Source organism: Orbicella franksi, chromosome 6 (assembly GCF_964199315.1).
Source record: "Orbicella franksi chromosome 6, jaOrbFran1.1, whole genome shotgun sequence".
NCBI classification, from domain to species: Eukaryota; Metazoa; Cnidaria; class Anthozoa; order Scleractinia; family Merulinidae; genus Orbicella; species Orbicella franksi.
This window is the reverse complement of record NC_138150.1, coordinates 24,688,889-24,710,644: the sequence shown is the minus strand read 5'-3', so window position 1 is coordinate 24,710,644 and position 21,756 is coordinate 24,688,889. Positions and strand designations below refer to the sequence as shown.

General features: G+C 40.3%; 2 protein-coding genes and 1 pseudogene across 2 annotated transcripts in view; all 3 read left to right on the top strand.

Moving 5' to 3' along the window:
- Positions 1-8,525: 8,525 nt before the first annotated feature.
- The window catches only part of LOC145490676 (BUB3-interacting and GLEBS motif-containing protein ZNF207-like), an 83,968-nt gene continuing 70,737 nt past the window's right edge, over positions 8,526-21,756 (top strand). Inside the window, exon 1 of the mRNA XM_081469765.1 lies at positions 8,526-8,532. The gene's annotated coding sequence lies outside the window, so the exon portion shown is untranslated. The remainder of the gene's footprint in view (positions 8,533-21,756) is intronic.
- On the top strand, positions 9,928-14,008 carry LOC145490541 (uncharacterized). Its single transcript, XM_081469643.1, has 5 exons — positions 9,928-10,308; positions 12,008-12,256; positions 12,489-12,579; positions 12,798-12,947; positions 13,396-14,008. The coding sequence occupies exons 1-5, from the start codon at positions 9,928-9,930 to the stop codon at positions 13,932-13,934; spliced, it is 1,410 nt and encodes a 469-aa protein (XP_081325769.1). The 3' UTR covers positions 13,935-14,008.
- LOC145490188 (uncharacterized) lies at positions 14,136-20,402 on the top strand (annotated as a pseudogene).

Below are 21,756 nucleotides of genomic sequence, written 5' to 3'. Positions count from 1 at the left end.
GTACAGCTCATGTAAAAGAAGCATCAGTCGGAACACAACTTGGTCAGCGATATATATAAGCTTACAGCGGAACATACCTAAATTCGACACTGTCTTACTTCACTCAAACTGGAGCAGCTTACGACGAAAATACTTAAGCAAAATGCCAACAGACGTAAACGCGTTGAGTTGTGGGGCAAAAACATCATGTGAAACATTTCGGGAATTTTGGACGCCATTTCCCCCGCGCGACATCCGCAAAAATCCTCGCAGCATGTACGCGCGTGTGTCGCAGGCGATGGCGCAATTTGTTCTAAAAATAGAATTATTGTCCCATATCATGGGGACAACCCCAATACTTGAAATGGCGCGCGCTTACGGTCTCCGTCCCCGATTATGGCTCCTGTTTTCTCCCAAAATCCATCTTCAGGATCTTTGAAATCGTTTTCAGTTTGTCCTAGATGAGAATCTCGGCCATTTCGAAGCGAATTCATTTGATCGCGCTAAAATCGTCATGCAGGCCATATTGCTGCATATTGTAATTGGAGAGTATTTTTTGACCTTGAAATGCTGCTCGAAGACGGCGAAATGCAAACTCGTGGTTGGGAGACCTTGAAATGCTGCTCGAAGATGGCGAAACGCGAACTCGTGGCTGCAAGAACCTTGAAATCAAGAATTTCATGTACCCGACACCACTCCAGCCGTTTTGTGAGCCCGCGTTCCTTGACCCACATTACCCGAGACCACCGTGCGCGCCTAGTCTCATCAAATCGAGAACGCTTCGCATACTACCAACACATTTCTCACTTTTTTGACATTCCTTGTATGTATACAAGCGGGGAATCCTAGGATGCCTCCTCGGGTTTTGGCCTCTGGGCCAAAACCCTGCGGATGCAATTATAAATAAGAAAACTTGGCGACTAGGGATGGCCAGACATGCTTTTTCTACGGCAGTGACTGCATTTCAAACACCGCTTTATTTTCTAAGGTTAATGAACGTTTTCTTTAATACAGGTTCAGTGTTCAAGTTCTGATCAATGTTTACAATCACCCAACTATAATAAATAGCTACAGTGAACTGAACAAGTAGCTATGAAGTTAACTGCGTCTGTTTCGTGTCTTAATGATCTGAGGAAGAAGTGGAGAAACAGAAAGAAGCGTCCTGTTTGGGTTAAATATTAGATCGCCAGTAAGTGGGAGATGGAAGATAATTGCTCACGCTACAAATCTTGATAGCTAGGACAGCTAGCCTTGCATACGACCGATGCGCCTGCTATTAGAATTGGCCAATCAGGATTCAGCAGGTGGGAAAACTGCACTGTCCTGACGTCAAATGCATGTTTTAAAACAGGAAAGGCATTGAAGACGGCCACCTTTTCTCACTAGAGGCGGCATATTAAATATTCAAGAAAAGGGATTTATAATTCCAAAAACCATTTCAAATTGTTGAAAGTGAAAAATATGAAACATTTTGAGTCAACAGGCTTTTAATTTGGCGCCAAAAATACGCTAGCTGACCAAATTCGGCAACTCGCTCTTCGATCGCTATCACCAGGTAGCATAATAGTAGTGTCATTTTGAACAAAATATGCTGTTCCTCGTCAAATTAAACCCAGAATTCTCCATTTAAACATTAATAGAGGCCAAACAGCTTTAGCATTCCCTCTATTTTCTGTTAACTGCGAAGAGAAAGACTATGATTGTGTGGTTTCGGGCCGTTTCGGTAGGACGGCTGAGGACAGCTCGGTTTTGACTGCCGCTCGTACCACGGGAGTAGCAACCATATAAAAAAAGTTACAATATCTGGAGGGGAAGCCACATCAGCCTTAGGTGGTTTTCATGAGGGTCTTTTATACTGGTCGAATTGGAATTTAGAGTGTTGTTTTTTTTAGAGGGTGGAAAACCGCAGAAAAACCCTCGGAGCAAGGGGAGACCCAACAACAAACTCAACCCACATATGGCATCGGACCGGAATCGAACCCGGACCACATTGGTGGGAGGCGAGCGCTCTCATCACTGCGCTTCTCTGCTCCCCAAGGGAATGGGCGGAGCATTTAACTTTTTTGGGAGGAGGGAGGAGGTGGGCGAAAAAAGTATCCTGCAAGCATACTTGTCAGCAAAAAATTCATGCACACGACCACTGCCGAAAAAAAATTCTCGTACGTTCAGTTTGCCGAAAAAAATCATGTTACACGGAGAAAAAATACTATGAATACACACGTCCGGAGAAAAATTCCTAGTACATGAAAGGGTTAAAAAAAAGTTCGTGCCTGTACCAAATCATACACACAACCCCTCAAAAGTCAACCGGTCCACCCCTTACAATAGATTTCCACGGCTCAGACAATTAAATATTCAAACTTCGCCACAACTAGCTACCTCTCATCGTCCGCCTTGTGCACTATGTGAAATCTCCGTCGGTTGACGAACACGGATATATCGTAACTGATTCTAAAAAAAGTGAAATATGCCCATAATTGAAGTCGTCCAGCTGCGTGATTTGAAGACTGGTGATCAAATTGCTGTGATGGCAAACGTTGTTGATCTTAATCCGTCACTTCTCCCGTTAATGGATCACACTAATGGTATATACTTTCACCATGGCATTTTCGACAAGGAAAAATTGGAGGTGATCGACTTCCATGGAGATAGCAAGGCCGCTGCCAAGCCGAAGAGGCGCTCCGTCCTTGAATTCGCCGCTGGACGTTCCCAACTTTTTCGCGTTGTTCACGAAAATTGTCTGCCAGTGGAGACAACTGTGAAGATGGCGAACGAGGCAGCGGACCAACATAGCTATTGGCCAGGGTACGATCTGATCACAAACAACTGCGAAACCTTTGCCACTTATGAAGACATTCAGCACAGGCTTCTGCAGCTCTTTCAAATCTCTTTAGCAATGCGGCTGCCTTTACTGAAGCAGCAGTAGCAGCTGGATCGATATCTGTTTGTTCAATCGGGAGCCTGCGCTAATAAACGATGCAAGGAGTGAATAACGAACGAACATTTACGAGGCTTCAAATACTTTGATGTTTGAAAACATTTAATAGAAGTTTTTGTATTAGAGGAATCACATAAAGCTTAAAAAGCTCCCTGTTATAGAACTAATATCAAGCACACTTCGGGTCTGAACTGCGCCCGTTATCTAAACGTATGTTTTACAGTTGACTGCACAGGTAATATTTATCACTTGAATGTAAAATTAAACTTTTTCCAAATCGATTTACCAAGCAAGTAAGCATATCATTCGGATTCAGTGGAATAAACTTAGCTTTACATTAAAAAACTGAAACTTTGTAAAATTATCAGTGTGTTTCCTTTGCAAAACAAAGCCATCAATTCTTAGAAAAGCCTTTTGTCTGTAATAGTTGTCAGGCCTCATTTGAACTTTTGTCAGTTTTTACGTTTTGTCTGTATTTCTTGGAATAAGCAACCGCATTAAAGATAGTCACGATCTCATGGCATGTTTAACCTCAAATATCCTCTTAGTTATTTCAGGCTAGGTCTTTTTGTTAGTCTTCTTTTTTTCGAAAGCTAAATTTGATCTCGGCAAGGCCGAAATCTGAGCGAGATTTGGGTAAAATTGACGCTGTCGCGTCCATGTAAATTTCTTGTCTACCGATTCAAGGCAAATAATATGTACTCCTTTAACTTTCTATGACATTTTGTTCTCTTAAATTTTAAGCAAGTTGTAATTGTAAAACGTCTCGAATTTTGTCGAGTCATGTTTCTCGTGCATGTTTCTCGAGTTATGTTTTCACGATGAAAGTCAACAATTCTCTGACACTTGGGGTGAGTAATGTAAATTTAAACTCTATCCGGCCTTGGACAAGCAGGCGGTGGTCTGAGAGGCGGTAGGATGTCTCAATATCTCGTGAAACTAAACAATATCACATGAACAATATAAGGAGAAAACTGTTAGTTTCTTTTTTCACCGGATTCAGATCTGCCTAACTCAGATACCGTTGAGTTCAAACCATTCATATGATCCGCGAAAGAACCTAAAAATAGATTTCTCATTGTTTTATCGTCGTGTAGTTTTGGACAGGTATTTTCGTTGAGCTAAGGACGTCGTTATGTTTTCTTAGTTTTCCATTAAATAAATTAACATTTCAATAAGTTTCCTGTTTTTATTTTTGGAAATGCAGCCATGTAGGGAAGGCACAGGGAGACGTCCATTCAACCAAAAACTCCAAAACTCTCAAAACAGGAGAAAATGGTGCGAAACCAAATTGAACCGAAAATTCCGGACATTCCGCGAGGAATATCACACGAGATAGAAATTTCTGGTTAGAACTTTTGCAAAATTAATATTTCGGTAAAGCTCGTGAGGTTGTCCTCTTCTCGAGAAATTCTAAAAATTGTTGTTCCATTCGCCACTGGAAATTTCTGGAAATGCAAACCGGAATTTTTGGTCGAATTGAAAGCGCCCACAAATTAATTGAGAGGGATTAACTCTCTCACCGTTAATACTGTCTTGCAAAGCTAATAAAAATTCATGGCTGGCGATGAGATGGCGGCCGCCAGCTCCGTAATCCCAACCGTGGCGAAAGTATTCGAACGGGTCGTTTATGACCAACTTTATCATTATCTAATCAAAAATCATATTCCCTTCCCGTTACCAATCTGGTTTTCGTTCCTAACATTCTACTGTAACCGCTTTGCTTGAGGCTACAGACAGTTGGACAATGAATATTGATCATGGTCACGTCAGTACCGTTGTTTTCTCAGACTTAAAAAAAGGTTTTGATACTGTTGACCATGATATATTGTTGACGAAATTACAATACTATGGACTACGTGGTCCCTGTTACGAATGGTTTATTGTTTTTATTGGATATCAATGACCTGTCAAATTGCTTACATTTTGCACAACCTATTGCAGAATGTATGCAGATGACACCAGCAGTGCCGATTCTTTTACATTATAATACAATAATTAACTGGAATATAATACAATTTCCATTGGTGTGAAGCATGGCAAAATCATGAAAAGCATACGGAACATTCTCGGTTGACAAAAAAAGAAATTTATCTGGTCCACAACTACATATCAGTCCTGTACTCCGGGACTTAGAAATTTGGAACTTTTAATCTCTAAGAAATAAAACAAGAAATAATATTTGCCTGTGTGCGGTTAGGCGTTATAAACATGTTGTTCTTGTTGTTCTTTTGAAGTAATGATTGTAATGCTTCTTTTCACATTTTTGATGAGGCTTACCATTTTACGCCCTCTTAAACATCATAACGTGTTCACACCTTGACTGGCCTCCCTGAGCTCGTTATCACCGCTCTACCAGTAGTAATCGTAGATTAAAGAGTGCGTTCGAGTATTGGTAGATCTGGTAGGTTAAAAAAGCAAAAAACGTGGCAACAGCATTTTGTGGCAGAGCTGTTAGGTAAACGTGAAATTGGCCTCCCTCCAGTACGGGTGAAAACAAATGAATTGATCGCGAAGCACGTGCATACGAGAGGGTTTGTTCTCGTTTACACATGTGTTACGTGATATTAGTTAAGACCGCCCCGTAGGTCCACAGTCTGCAGTCCGCAGTCCGCAGTCCGCAGTCCGCAGTCCGCAGTCCGCAGTCCGCAGTCCGCAGTCCGCAGTCCGCAGTCCGCAGTCCGCAGTCCGCAGTCCGCAGTCCGCAGTCCGCAGTCCGCAGTCCTTGTTTTATACTGACCGGAAACCCACGATTCTCGACCGTGTAAATCGACACAAACGTTGGCCGTTCCGTCGGTATGCGAGACGACATGCATTTACTACCAAAACTTGGACAATTATTCCGTCTACAAGTAGACGGAATATAGAAAGCTGAGATACACAAAATCTCTACTTTTTCCCTTACCCGATTAGAACTGCGTTCTCTCGAACGCAACTAGTGACTAGTTCTTCCGATTCAACAGCTAAATGATCATCACGATACGCAAATGGAGTTCTCTACAAGACATTTGAGACCTTTAATTTGCGTCAATTTGTTTTTTCTTTTTTCTTACGGTTAACGGTTTTCTTTTTGTTTCACGGCTAACGGTTAAGATTTAAGCCTTTTTAGTGCCTAACGGTCAGGTTTTTGGACCTTTTACAGCACACGGTTAAACCCCATTGAGACCCTCCACTGAGTATCATCAGTTCCTGAGCTGCTAAAAGAAAAAGCACATTTATCCAAGGAGAGTCTGAAGTCCTTCACGATACTTTGAACTAAAAACGAAACAAATACAAGGATTGATGGCACACCTTGCTCGAGCCATAAAAAGGGCAACAAAGAATTGTTTCGTTGATTTATATCAATTTCGTTCATTGACATTTGATTACTTAATTAGCCGCGTGATTGAGGGTCGATGGCGTAATCGCTAGGTAAGTTGATCTTCGAGTTAGAATGACACGTTTTAAGAACCACGAAATCAGAGACAAAGGATACAAAGCGTTTTTTGTACCTGACGTTCAGCATCGCTATCCTGTAGTGTTTTGCTGCTCGATCTGCTGACCCGTTTCGCTGACCTGTTACTGAAATACGTTTGACTGGATATCGCCACAGAAGTAAGTAATTTGTTTTTGTAACCGGTTGAATTTTGAGAATTATATTTTCCATGTCATTTTATGAGGTTTCTTAAGAATTATGTATCTCCCTTATAGATCGAATAAAACAATGTAAAGATTATACGATTCCGTATCCAGTCATTCATCCGAGAACCATTTTCCTCTGGACCAGAATACGAAACGAAAGACCATATGTCCGATGCAAAGTGGCCGAGAAACGAGTAAATAGAGAAGGACAGCCAGTATACTGCACACCCTAACACAATGCAATGGCTATCTTTAACACGTTTCTTTCCCTTTCTGGCGTTGTTGTCCAGCGTTGAGCGATTGCTCGCCTGGACTCTTTTATGACTTGAGCTTTAAACAGATGATAATGTAAAGTGTGGCTATCCACACCAACGGGATAAATACGAATAACTAAACTGGTCCCGAGGTAAATCTTAAAGAATGAGGACTCTCCAAAGACTTCATTCAAATACAGTGCACACGCCAACCCTCCTGGGTATTGAACAACTTTGACGGTGACGAGCTCTGGGGACGCAACAGCCATCCCAACGATCCAAGCGGCTAGAATGAAGAACGGGCACAGCTTTGAACTGATAAGTGGGGAACAGAGAGGATATACCACAGCTCCAAATCGATCCACTGCTATCAGAACCAGGCTTTGAACAGGTACAACAGTGGAGAAGGTTGATAAGAAGTAAACTAGCTTACATAAAAGGCCTGGCCAAGAGGACCACCGATCAGCCACGAGTCTATGGAGCGTATGCACATGACGTCAGGGCAGCTATATTGGTGTTCCAAAACAATGAAACGGCGGCCATGTTGGCGTACCAAACCAATCCTGTGGGAGTTCAACTCTTTTGTTATGTAAACACTTTCTTTTCTTCCAATAAATTTGCATGGCTGCTGGACACGTGAGTGAATACTCTTCAGATAGCGCAGTTGCATCTCGGGGAGAACCACAAAAATCGGAAAGAGCAGATCAGACATGGCTATGTTTACGATTAAATAGTTGATTGGTTTTCTCATGGTTTTCGTCTCGCAGACAATAGTTATTCCGATGACGGTGTTCCCAACCAACGAAACAAGGCAAATCACGCAGAAAGCAAAGGTTTTTCCGAATTTGTCTGCTGTAGGATTGCTGGAGCAGCTCGATGGCTCTATGCCATTTATGGTTGTTTTCGCGTTTTCTTTATCCTTTTTCTCGCTCACAAATTATTTTTTTTCAGTTGGCAACGTCACTCTATTCATATTCTAGAGAAGATGGGATAATTGTTCGGCTTGATGTCGTCTTTCTCGGGGTAACAATGAAGTATTAGGAATTCATTGGGGGGATTCTTTTTATTAGCCTTCCGTTGCCCAAATTTCAACAATAATTAGGTTTTCCTATTTCGTGAGAAGTTCAACAGAATGAACTCAATGAAGTGACCTATCAGCTTGCACCACAAATTGCCTTAACATCGACGAAATTGGCAGAGGACAGTGTTCTGTAACAATGTCACTGCTGCGCCAGATGGAGCAGCGACATGTAGCTGCGTTGCCCCTTTTAACTTCACCTCGGCGTGAAGCCTGATAAAGAGTGAGCCAGTGAGAACACAAGATATTACTAACTTTCGGGGATAACCAAGCAAAATTCAGTCAACGTCACAGGAAAGACGCTATGATCAACAACAAATGCACGAATACATGTTCAGCGTTATTCAGACTGCGAGTTTGAACCGATCAGTGGAGAGCTGCAGCCACTTGGACCAGCGTGAAATACCACACTGCAGTTATCAAACTGATTCGTTGTGAGGAACCTGTGCTGAAAACTGCTGGCGTTGTTACCGAGCGTTTATTCAGGTCGAAGCTGTACCTGGTCGGCCTCGGTGAAGCTGGAAGTCAGAGAGCTGCATTGAGATTCTGTTGAGAAAGAGGAAAGCTGCTTGAATCGCCCTTTTCACAGTTACCTTTGCTCATTTGCGTTACAATAAAATCTAGCATGTATGTGAGACAATTTTGGGCTATTTTGTAGTTTTAGCCCGAAATTACCTCGCATCCACGTTGGATTACATTGCAATGTAAATGAGAAAAATTAATCGTGAAAGGGCTATTCTTGGCGTTGGCCGAGTTGCTCTGTGATGATGTGAGAGATTTGTCGTTGCTCGGTCCTCATTACCTTCGTCGTGGTCATCCAAGGACTGCCATGTGCATATGACCAGTGACATGTATGATCGTCAAGCGCTCAACATTATTGGATCACAACTTCTTCACCAGTGGTTTTCTTGCGCTATGGTTTGTCAATCGCGTTGAAGAATTTTTCAGTGGTTGGTCTTTAACCACTGTCTTCATTATTTTGGCAGTTCCATTCTTACTAAGGTTTTGACGCTTGAACCAAACATTTGTTTGGGAATTTTGCATCGGTGCAAGGTAAAATGAACCTGTTGACTTCTTAATTACTTTTTATTTATAAAAAGCCACAAGGCATGTGTCGTCGCCGATAGCGAACATTTTTGGCAGTTGTTTTCTTTGCTTGATGTGCAGACTTCCTTCACGAGTTTTAGTCGGGTTCCCACGAAAAGCTACAAACTCAAGGCCATTGTCATCCCGACTCAGCTCGAAATCTTCAACAGCCATGCTGTGGCGCTCTTGTCTGCCGCGCAGCAAAGTTTCTCGAGTTTGTTAGCCCACCACTACATTTCCTGTTCTTGAAGCGTTAGAGTTTTCTCTGCGTTCGGTCTTTTGAAACGCCCAGGGTTACAAAGGTAACGCGCTTTTCCTTCAAGCACTTTCTTTGACTAGGAGAATTCTGTGTCTCGAGTTATCGAGAAATGATACTTGATACCTTGAAATGATACTTGACGTGTGTATATAACTTATTAATTTAAAAAAAAAAACAAAAAATCAACAAAAAAACAAACTAGAGTAGGAAAGTAAAGCTTACCGCGCTTTTTGTCTGCCATGGATCTGTCAGCATGGCCGCTGTTTATCAGCTGAAGATAAAATATGATCAGGACAAATTTGGAGCGGTTTTTTAGACCCATTCGACACGATAAGCTTTCCTCATGAAGATAAACACGTTATGAATGAACATCACGCAATACGAAAAAGTCATGACGCCGCACAGGAAAAATGTCCTTACGTGATGCATTTCAATGTACCGCGTGATTGGTTTGAAACAAACTCGCGGCATCAAAAACGTTAAGCCCTGGTCAAACGGCGCATGATAGTTGATGATAGTTGATTCTCTCCTAAATATCATCAACTATACCAACTATCACTCACATGGTCAAACGGCCAAAGAAGTTCGTGATAGTTGACGATAGTTCACCGACAGTCACGCGAGCAAAGTCACACGAGCAGCTAGTTCCAGGCTCTTTCCGCGTAAAATGTGGACACTAAATTGACTTCGCGTGTGACAAACTTGTAAAAGTATGAATTTTTCGCGACGAAAGAGTGCGGCAGCTTGTTTACCGGTAATCGATTTGTTGGAGGAATGTACGGAAGATGAATCTGGAGAGAGTTGGTGGAAGAGAGGACGGACAGGGGAATGGAACAAGAGGAGAAACGAAAGCGGGATGATGAAATTGGTGGAAGAATTGCGAGTGGAGGACACTGCCGCTTACAAGGAAATGTTGCGAATGAACTGTGAAACATTTGAGAAAATATTGACCGCTATCGGGCCTGTGATTACCAAAACAGCTGACCAGAAAACTATCATGAACTATCATACGCGTGGTCAAACAAGAAAAACTATCATCGACTATCATGAAGAACTTGAACAAGCGCTTAATCTGAAGGCGACAAAAAAATGCGTAGGTGTCGCGGTCTACTGGGAAGAGTAGTAACACATTGTCGCCAGCCATCTGTCTTTGTTGCGCAGTCTAACTTAATGTCCTCCTTTAAAATTATTTTTAGACAGTAAATTGTCTTTTGTGTTATTCCCCTAAACCTCGGAGTCAAGTTAGAATTTTAATATATCAAAATTGGCCTATTTATCTCGAGTTCCCGAAGTGATACTTTGGTCTGCGAGTTTCTGAAGTACGTTTGACATACAAGAGCACTCTCCACCTGCAGTGACGGACAGAGTTCTAAATTTAATCTGTTTCTCACTCCTCAAAATGTGACATAACGGACCGTGTCATCACTAAATTAATATACAAACCATTGTAAAATGACTGTGTTAAGGCAGGCGTAAAGGAAACCGGCCCTGCTTAAGTTGTAACGAAGTGTGTAACAATGAATTGTAAATAATCATGATGATTGTGTCACGATATGTTAGAGCATTTTAAAGTCCTTACACGGTAACATTCTTAATTTATAAGATAGCGCAAAGAAATATTGGCGAAAGAAAACAAATATAATTGTGGACTCCAGAATGTCGTTATGGAAAACATCCATAAAGAGGAAGTTCTTTTTATGAAAGCAGCTGTATGCCAAACAAAGGCGAGAATGGTGAACAATGTGAATGTTTCGAGACACAAACCTTTCAGTCTTTTAGTATGTCTTTTCCTTTAAAGTAAGTGAATGATTTCATTGCAGTCTCAGCGCACTTTCAAGCAAAGAACGTTGCTATCTTTGATGTACCATCAAAAATATTTTATAGCCCTATGCGACAGTTTAATTAATTACGTGGTGATCTTGACATTTAGAATAGAGCAAACTAATTAAAAAGGACCGTTTTAACTTGATATAAATATAAACAAAGTAAATAAAAACCTGTAGGTATCTCCTTTGTTACTAAATACGTCTATTATTAATTATGGATAAACACGGCTTGGCATAAAAGTCTATCCGCTTTGGCCCAAATTCACAAAGAAACATTGAGCAAAACAAACAAACAAAGAACGGACTCCAGAATGTTGTTATGGAAAACATCCATAAACAGGAAGTTCTTTTCATGAAAGCAGCTGTATGCCAAACAAAGGCAAGAATGGTGAATAATGTGAATGTTTCGAGACACGAACCTTTTAGTCTTTTAGTATGTCATTTCCTTTAAAGTGAGTGAAGATTGTTTTTTATATACTATCTAAAATATTTTATGGCCCATGCGACAATTTAGTTAATTACGTGGTGATCCTGACATTAAGAATAGAGCAGACTAATTAAAAGGGACCATTAAACTTGATATAAATATAAAAAAAAGTGTATGAAAACCTGCAGGCATCTCCATGGTTACTAAATACGTCTATTATTAATTATGGATAAACACGACTTGGCATTAAAAGTTCAGTTTGGCCAAAATTCACAAAAGGAACTTGATGGATGCGTCAAACCTCGTTTCTCGACAACGTTTTGAACTGCTACAATCTGGCACACAACAAAACACCTTCGATGGCAGGCTCATGGCTAACTCAGCTGGCCTTTGCAGCTTTCAACATTCTGCTGGGAATGTTATTTGTGGCGGCAAACACAGACTTTTCTGCAAGCGTTTTTGAAACTCAAGTTGGTAAGTAAACACTTAAGAGACCCTCCTCTTTCCTTTTATTCAGTCTTTTTAGTTTGCATCAATAGAATTTTGATTTTTTTTTTCTTCTTTTAGACCATGTCTTACTTGGTCATGCCATGGACACGGTTACTGTTGTTGATGAGTTTGAATGCCAGCTTAAGTGCATCGGAAATAAAAGTTGCAAGTCGTTTAACGTTCGTATTGATGGCAACAATGTACAACGACGCATTTGTGAGCTTAACAACAAAACTCGACAGATGAAGCCAAGAGATTTTAAATGGAAGAAAGGATCCACATACTATGGCTCTGCTCAGGTCAGTTGAAAACTGTCATACATTCACATTTTCTATTTTAGTTAACTTCACCCGCGCTAACTTGTTCTTGTGCGGTCTTTCAGAATGAAATAGGCTGGCTTGTGTGGTTACAAAGAGTGAACATAGACTCATCCTAGACTCATATAAAGTTAATAGGTTAGGATATTAATACACCTTGTTGTTACTACTTAATTTATCGACTCGGTTTATTTCATATCTTAACCCAACACAGGCCTCCTGCATCGATGTTTCCCGTGAGCAAAACAAACAAACAAAGAACGAAGAGTGTTATCCAGGATACAAGGGGAAAAAATGTGAAAAACGTGAGTGTTGAAAATTTGTCTTGCAACGATATTTTGTATGATTTGATAAAGCAGGTTGAATTTTGTTTCAAAAGGTGCCCGCGTACTGCACAGTGCTTGTAAGAGCATTATTATTTTAGAGTAAAGTTAGCGATGTTGGCGGACTTTTTAGAAAGATTTCCCTTCTGCTTCAAAAGAATATGAAGAGTTTTATTTAAAACATGTTTTGCTTTTTGCAGCTATAAAAGCTTTGAATTCCAATCAGCCTGCTCATTCCTGTAAGGACATCCGGGACTCAGGAGACTCCAAAGGAGACGGCGAGTATTGGATCGACCCTGAGAAGAGTGGAAACCCTTTCAAGGTTTACTGTGACATGACAACGGACAGAGGTAAGTAATGGATAATGATATGAAAGTTAGAACTTTCTAAATTCTAAGGAATGAGTACACAAAGCCCCCACAGCTTCCCGAGAACAGCTTTGTATGGGTCTGTCCTCTCATTGCTGATAAATTGCGTCGTGACATTGTCAAATTATACTCATGGAGGTCCACGTCAAAATTTGACAAATACAAGTTCCTCTGTGGCCTTTCAGTTGGATTCAATCTCAAGAAAACGTCATCTTAAACAAAGCTCCCGTTTAGATGCAATTTGTCGATTATAATCGAGAAATGACAGCATTAAACAGGCTGTGAAAGTTTGGTAAAATTGTCAAGATCCACGCGTGATCCACACCTACTAATCGCTTTCTTGTTTCTTTTTCTTTTCGTGATAAAAGTAAATACAGTCCTCAACTGCTTTTATTTTTTCACGTGACCACTGAACTTTGTTTTATTGAAGGAGGTTGGCTTCTTGTCTCCAACGTTGTCATTGACAATCCGTCATCCCCAAAAATGTCAGTAAAGACGTCATACCGTGAAATCAGCAGTTACCATAACAACCAGACGTTTCTGACCAAGAGTGCCATGAATGAGCTCAGAACGCACCTGTCTTTCACTCAACTGAGATTCCACTGCAGTAAACAACAGGGACGTACTTTCCACGTGACCACGGTCGCTAACAGCACTGGTGAAGCTGTAGTCCAGTACTTCAGCGGTCAGACGGACGTCCAGCCCGATGCCTGTGGCTCGTTTGTTAGAATGGAGAATGACAACTCCGGATTGGCAGCAGTTTGCCGCCAGTGGGGATATAATGGTACGAGCCATTACGTCGGCAAATGGGGGTGGTATGCTGTAAATCAAGATAGATTGTACAACCATGTGGCTTATGTAGCATATTCATATCACTGGCTGCTGACTCCAGATGGCTCAAGATGGGAATGTGACGACTATCTCGTTGGAGTGTCTTCTGGTGATTTCTGGAAAGTCTTTGTTCGTTAAGATCCTGGTCCACTGATCACTTGTAGCTGGACAAACGTTTTTATCTAATCTTCGATACATACAAAAATAACAATTTTAAGTTAAATAGAGTTGTGCGATTAGAAATTTTGTTTCACGTTTAAGGACCTTTTAGACAGTTATCAGCTCGCATAGAACGTCTATAAACACGGGAAATAACACCATCGTTAGCAAATCGAAAATGAAAATCCGATCGAAAATCCAATAAACGATGTGCAGCTTAATAATAAAATAAAACAAAACATAATTGTTTTATGGACAAATTAAATGTTCATCCTAGAGGGATTTGCTAAAAACTCTAAATAAACCAACTTTAGCTGAGCAGCGAGCTCGTAACATCGCTGCCTCGATTTTTAGAACAATCAACGGTCCTAGCCCGCCTGCTTGCGTGACTTAATACAACTTAGGAATTCGTCTTATAACTTGAGAGGTACTAACATTCTTAATATCCTTAAGGTGTACACCACTAAGTACGGCCTTAAATAATGGCGATATTTTGGACGCAAATTATGGAACAGTCTCCCGGACCTGAGCAGATCCTCGACCAGCTATAAAGCGTTTAGAACTGCTGCCATATATATGTGAACTAATGTTAACAATTTTTCCTTTTCATATCTTTTACGTGTAAACAGTTTTTGTCTGTACAGTTTATATACATTTTATAATCTTATACATTTTTAGATATTTTATATTAGCTAGTTATGTAATCTCTGTTTGTTTAGTTTAATATTTATTCCTAAATGTACGTTTTGACTTTGTTATTTTGTTTTCTTGGCGAACCTGTAAACTGGTGCGTCCTGTAGACTCTGCTTATCAAGTCTATAGGACGCACCGCTACCATAGCTAAGTGTACGATCAAGTTAAATAAACTATGCCCATGTCCATGTCTATAATAAAATAAAAGGTTGTAAAATAAAATGCTTTATGATGTTTTATGATCTTTTTTGTCGATATATTTGCTCTTATCATAACAATTTATCATTTCCTGTAACTCTACTGTCTGTCATGAATTAAATATGCAAAAACAGTTATGGTGCATGGTAACAGCGTTATATTGTCTTGTTTTACTTTAATTCGCAAACCGATGAAACTTCACACAAATACAATTCCCTGCGATATTAAAATTTCGATCACTCTAGGCTCTCATAATCCTGTAAAGAGCTTAATATTTGCTATTTTCTTTTCCGTTTAGAACTAACTGCGATCATGATCAGTGGTTTTTCTCGATTAGTTTATTTTTTTCTAGAAAATAACTTAAACAACAGGCAGCCCAGAATTAGAAAACAACGATATGTAAGACACATTGCGGTGACAAACATGACAAAACAACGTATGTCGTAAAAATTATGGTTTTGTGTTTGACTTTTCGTATGCTACAACATCATGGATCGCGTAGGGGGGGAGGGGCTAGGGGAGCCTTAGCCAACCCCCGCCCCCCTCAACCTCCACTTTCTCACAGTAAAAATTAAATAAGTAAAGCAAAACATAATATAATACAGCAACCTTTTATGAACACCATGCAGCTAGTCTTGTGTGTGCCTTGACGGGAAATTCCGTGGTCGTATTTATATACGTGGACGAATTATTGAGACCTAAGCTCAAATAATCACCTTTAGATGGGCTGAATTTAAAACAGCAGCAATGTTCCTACACATAATTTTGGAGAATAACTGTTCAGAGGACAAGGATGTCAGCTGTTTGTGGTGAACGAGTGGTTTATGTCCTGAGGAAGATGTAGAATGATGTAAGTTTGAAATCATTCTATGACGCGATTTTACTATAACCCTCCTGGCACTGAGAGGCAATGTTGCTGAAGCGAACGCGTACGCCAAGGAGAATTGAAATTGAGGAACCGTTCACTCTAATACATTCTAGAAATGATGCGTTTACGAAAACTATTCAAACATGTCCACAACACCGTTTCCCGGCAGCGTTTTCGCCATCCATCTGAAACCGCTCGAAAACACTGATACTCAAACGCCTCGGTTTTCGCTGTCGCCTTTAATAAGATAGAGTTCCGTTTTAAACTGTCTCCTGACTGTGGACACCGTTTTCGGATGTCTACATTTTTCGCTGACAACGATAAACGTCTGGAGAAAACGCATCAAATATACGTTTCACTGTGATAAAGTATTAGTATGGACAGGGCCAGCCGACTCGTTAACAATCCCCAGATGGCTTCTCTGGCCTTAGCAACTCCATAGTTTACCCAAGTTTCTATTTTCGTGTGAAATTTCAGCCGGTAAAATTCGTCGGCAGCTGGCCCTTAGCGACATCCTTTCCAGGCCTACTTTAGAACAGACAACCCACGTAAATACGAAACTGTTATAGGGGAATATCCTGTTGACTACAGCGTTTTAACCACCAAATGTTTTCAGCAGCAAACGCAACCCACATATGGAAACGGGCCGGAATAGAACCCGGACCACATTGGTGGGAAGCGAGCGCTCTCACCACTGCGCCACCACTGCGCCATCCCTGCTCCCCTGGAATTGGCCATTCTGCGTCTTCCAGAGGCATAAAATTGTAAACAGGTTTGTACATTAAACAGACGAACTTTAAACTGAACTGGGCAACCGCTCAAGCTGAAAATCGCAGGACAAAATGTTTAATGGACAGCGGGAGTTCTAAATCTTGATGCATTTTTTAGACTTGTTCGAAAGAGAATAAGGACAATTACCAAATTTCGATGTAATTTTCCACTGCTATTATATTCACCACTGATTTAACAAGTTCGACCGGAGCGATGTTCTTGCAGTGGTAGATTTTCAGTTTATTGCCTCTTTTCATGTGCCGTTGTCATATTCCGAAATAAAAATAAAACGTATCCTTCTGAGGTATGTAAGACCCTCTTAAAACTTGAAGTTTCATAGCTTTTTCGTTCTGTAATAGGGCCTTTTGAATTTCGAAACTTTTGAGTTGCAAAAATTGCGGCTCCATACAAAGCTCTATAAATTTGGGCGAACATATCTTTTTTATTATTGATTGCATGACAGGGAAAACCAGCAATTAATCGACGTTTATGCGTGCACTCAATGGTAATCAGGCTCCTTCCACACTGCGCCGGACGAATTTGAGAACGGAGTTTTCACACTGAATTGAATACGCATCAAATGTTTTCCGTCCACGTGCACGCAACGCAGGAGAAATTTAAAAATGCAACAATCACCGGTCATTTTGGATTTGTGTTTGAGGAAAACTCGGTCGTGGAAATCACGTGATTATCGTGATGTCATCGGTTTCGAAAAGCTCCATTTCCAAAATGTCTTCCATCCACACGAAAACGAAAAGCCGACGTTTTCAAATTCCTTCGGTTTGAAGAGCGTTTTCGAAAAGCTGCGTTTTCCTGACGGATTAGCGTGGACGGTAGGCCTAACCGTAGAAATAAAGCTGCGGTTTCTAATTTCTCCGGCCTAGTGTGGATGCTGCCTAAGTTATCAGCTGGGAGTACTTCAGCCCCATACTGTTAGAAACCGTGACGTCGTGACATTCTGCGTGACATTTGTGTGATTCAGATCAGTTTTCCAAAAAGTCGTTTCTTTCAGTTTAATTTACTTTTTGACTAAAAGGATCACAGTAAAGACAATGATTTGTGATAAGAAGAAACCACCAGAATAAGAACTTTTTTTTAAGCTGTCTCAATTGATGAAGGAACCAACAGGTGTTTTCACGTCATGATCGTTCCGTCGTGAACTCGCAATAGCCATGTCTTGGTTAAGAGCTAGAATTTTAAAATACAGAACATTTCGGTTTTCTCATATAAAAATGAGAATATCTCAGTGTTGCTTCAAGAATTTAGAGGGATATTGAGGAATGTCGAAAGCTAAGTGTTACTTGTTTTGCTTAACATGTGTTTGACACTTATCACCGCAAACCTTTGCGGTTTATGAGGTCTTGCTGTTCGCTTGTAACACGCCACGACCAAAGTATTTTTAAATAACACTAATCGACAGCAATCGACCATCAGCCGTTGTCTGAGAACATTTATTTTTATACAACGAATAACACTTCTTCCATCCAGTGAGTGATTATTTACTACTGCAAAACATTCCTTCCCTGAAGCATTATGCTACAACCCTTTGTTACTTGGAGGACGTCACAAGTTTCTGAAATGCAATTAGAACGAAAATTTGAATTCGTTTTTTCAACATTTCTTAAGCAATGCGTATCACTTGAAGCCAGCTGCGATGATTGAAAATGTCAAATACTCAAATGCGTCCAACTTTCTTGAACGCACATGTGAAAGCACTTCAACAGGTGCAAAGAGTTACGATGCCAAACAAACAATCAATTCGCGCTTGATTGAGCAATTCAAAGCAATATTTTCTTTCATTTTCAAAGGCGCCGAATGTCCTTTGTAAACCTCAACATAAAGGAAACTTGTTTTAATGAGGACAACATTCGCAAGTTTGCGTAAGACCTCTGATTAATTAAGCTAATTGCGAGCTGACCTCGATTATTTATTCTATGCCTAATGATCACGACACTCTCCATCAAGGTTGGCGTGAGATATTTGCAGTGATCTTAGCGTGACAAACGAAAACAAAAAAGTAAACAGAACCGATGTTTAACTTCTGAAAACTCCCGCGAACATTGCACAAATTGGTTGTTTAAATTCCTGCGACAGTTCAAAACACACTTGTCTTAGTACAATAGGCAAACGCTGTTTCCACCTGCTAGCCAATCAAACGCCGGTGCTCAAAATAAACTAGATTATCTAAATTTGCATATTGGAGTGTAAGTTCGTTTACTGCAGTGAAAATCGGCTGGTATCCATGTACAGACCCGAAAGGAAGACAAAATATTTTCGGTTTTTAAACTCGCTGGCTAAACTTAGCAACATTGCGAAGAAATTGCCTATTTAAACAGACGACATCGAGCAAAAGACTCTTCAAAAATTGCCGTGGAGACCTCTCACAATACTATACTCTAGATACAGCAACAACATCTTTATTACGATAATGGGAAATACGGTGATAGTTTCCGTACGTCGATTTCGCCCACGAATAAAGTTTCGTAGGCCTTTTCATGTGGTTATGCTAGGACTGGACAAGAGTGGAAAAACAGCCATTTTATACCGAAGTAAGTGGAAAGATTGGAAAGAAAGAATTGTGCCGACTCCTGTGTTTAACGTCGAAACTGTTCGACCGTCGAAAGACTTAAGATTTAAAATTTGGGATGTGAGCGGCAAGGAACATATCCGGCCGCTTTGGAAGGCGTACGTTCGGCAGGCAGATGCCATTATTTTCGTCGTTGATAGTGCAAACGAGGAGAGAATAGACGAAGCGAAGGAAGAACTGTTCAATCTTGTTAGCTCCGCTCAAATAAACGGCGCACCGATATTAATATTCGCTAACAAGCAAGATCTACCCAACGCATCGGCACCGGTGGAGGTTACGACCAAATTATCACTTCATAATCTGAGTTCGAGACACTTGTGGTATCTACAGCCTACCTCGGCCGTTTTAGGCGATGGGATTGTAGAAGGGCTACGCGTTCTGTCCGACATGATAGCGCAATGGAAGGCTGACATTAAAAACTTGAAGAGCGGCCGGCGAAAGAGGAAATTAGCCGCATCAAGAAGTAACTCCGTGAACAACATTTTATGATGATAGCGGTGTAAACTTAGAAAAAGAACATCAAAAATTGGTGTATTTAAGCCTAACAATTTTATTTGTGGCAATCTCAAGTTATAGACTAGTTATCTTTGCACGATTTGCAACCATCGATGATTCTTTTAATTATACCCGCTTCGGCTTGGAAAGTTTACACGATCGATAAGGCCGGTGCGATTAGATTCCGAAATTGTCGTAGAAAGTGCAATTTGTTGTCATTCAGTTTCTCACGATTTGTTCATTTTCAATGGCTGAGGAAACAGTTTTTCGACTGGCCCTAACAGTTTTGCTTTTTACAGAATAGCAATTCTTGATTCTACGGTTTTAGCGATGTTTACAGTTGTAATTATGTTTATTCATTTTGTCTCACGACATCGCGTAATTTTGAATTACCAAATGATGTGCTTTACAACTATGTTGCCTCAATTTTCAAGTTAAGATTTCATTGTATGCCATTTTTACTCACAACGAAGCTTTTTTTTTTCTTTTTAGTAAGCGCAGCCGGTTTAATGTTTTTGTTTTTCTTCACGGAACATTGAACATGTTGGATGCAGTGAAGGCCAAGACGTTTCACTTTGGATAATATATATGAAATTTGTATTCCAAACACGTTTTAGGAACAAGTAGTTTTCGCCTTTATTATTTCCTGGGCTTTCCTGAGCCGGATGAAGAAGAAATGTACATATAACTTTGTATTCTACCAAAGTGTATTTATTTCAGTTGTTAAAAACTATAAACTATTTATGATATAAATGTGAAACCCTTTTTCTATTCAATTTGTAGTAAACCATTGTGTTTCTCGGAAAAAAAATAAATGTCGCAGTTTCTGTGCGTGTGATTAATTTGAGACGTCGTGTGAGACAGGATATTTACTTCAATTAATTTTCTTGGTAACACTGGAGCATGGTCGTCATATTGTTGCGTAATCGAACATCTCGACATTTCTCGAGCGGGGTCCTCATAGATGTCGATGGTATGGGGAAAACTGGATGGTATAAACCCCCGGGGGGTGGGTACTCAGTTACATGGGCTATATAGGTGTGAGGGTATGGTTTTTCAGTCATAAACATGGAATCGATTTTGGCCATTTCGGTCTTAATATACAAATAGGGTATGGTTTTTGCCAGTCTGGTCTTGAATTGGGTATGCATTGCCTAGAAGAAAATACTTTTTCATCATTATCGATAAGACCATCAACAAAAGCGCTTCACACATTATATTTATGGAAACTCCGTCAGGTCATAAATAGGGTATTTTTGTTCAGGTAATAAATAGTGTAGGAAAAATCGCAGATTTTAGTCATAAATGGGGTTAAGGTTTTAGGAAACGGGCCTCACACCCCCACCCATTTTTTTCTGAGAGTATCCCTTGCGTCCCCGTGCTATAAAAAATTTTGCCGCACTTTCGGGAAGTAGCTAGCTTTTTAGTTTCGAAACTATCGACGTATTGTATTGATAAAGTGCCGTTCTGGTCACAAAAAATACGGCTCAACGGAGTTATCAAAGTGACATTCGAAATTTACCCGAAGAAAGTAACACAGAAGCAAACTGCATACAGACATCTGTTGTTCGCCTTGAAGCAAAAGGAAATAAATGTACAGGAAAAACGAGTCACGGAAATAAGAAATATAAAACGAACCAGAGAAGCTGTCAACTCCAAGGCTGTTGTTGTTGTTGCCTGTTGTTGTTTTTTTTTTTTACATTTTCGAAGCCAAGTCTGCTCAATAGCTGGTCAACAACTTTGATTATGATGACCCTTCCGCGAATAAAGAAGCAAAAACCGCCATTGTTAGTATTTGAGAGCAAGGCAACTGCGAAATGAGAATCCGAACTCAATCCCGTCTAAATTTCCACAACGGTAGAGTTCTACGATCATTAGTGGCTTAACTGAATACCCCGCCTCTCTAATGAAATTCCGTAAGTCTTTCGTTGAGAAGCTAGTGACTGGCAAAGCAAACTTTTACTCAGTCACATAGCCATGTACTCTCAGTAAGAATGTTGATGTTATTTATTTTTGTTGACAGTTAAAATATATTTTGGAAGTATTTCACTGAGTTGCCAGTTAACAGATCAATCCTGATACTCTTAAAAATTACTCTTATTAAAGAGTTAACAAAGTAACTTTGAAGGAAACAGATAAACTGGAAAAGGCTTTCAGTTCCCAGTATACATTACATACGTGACAGCTCC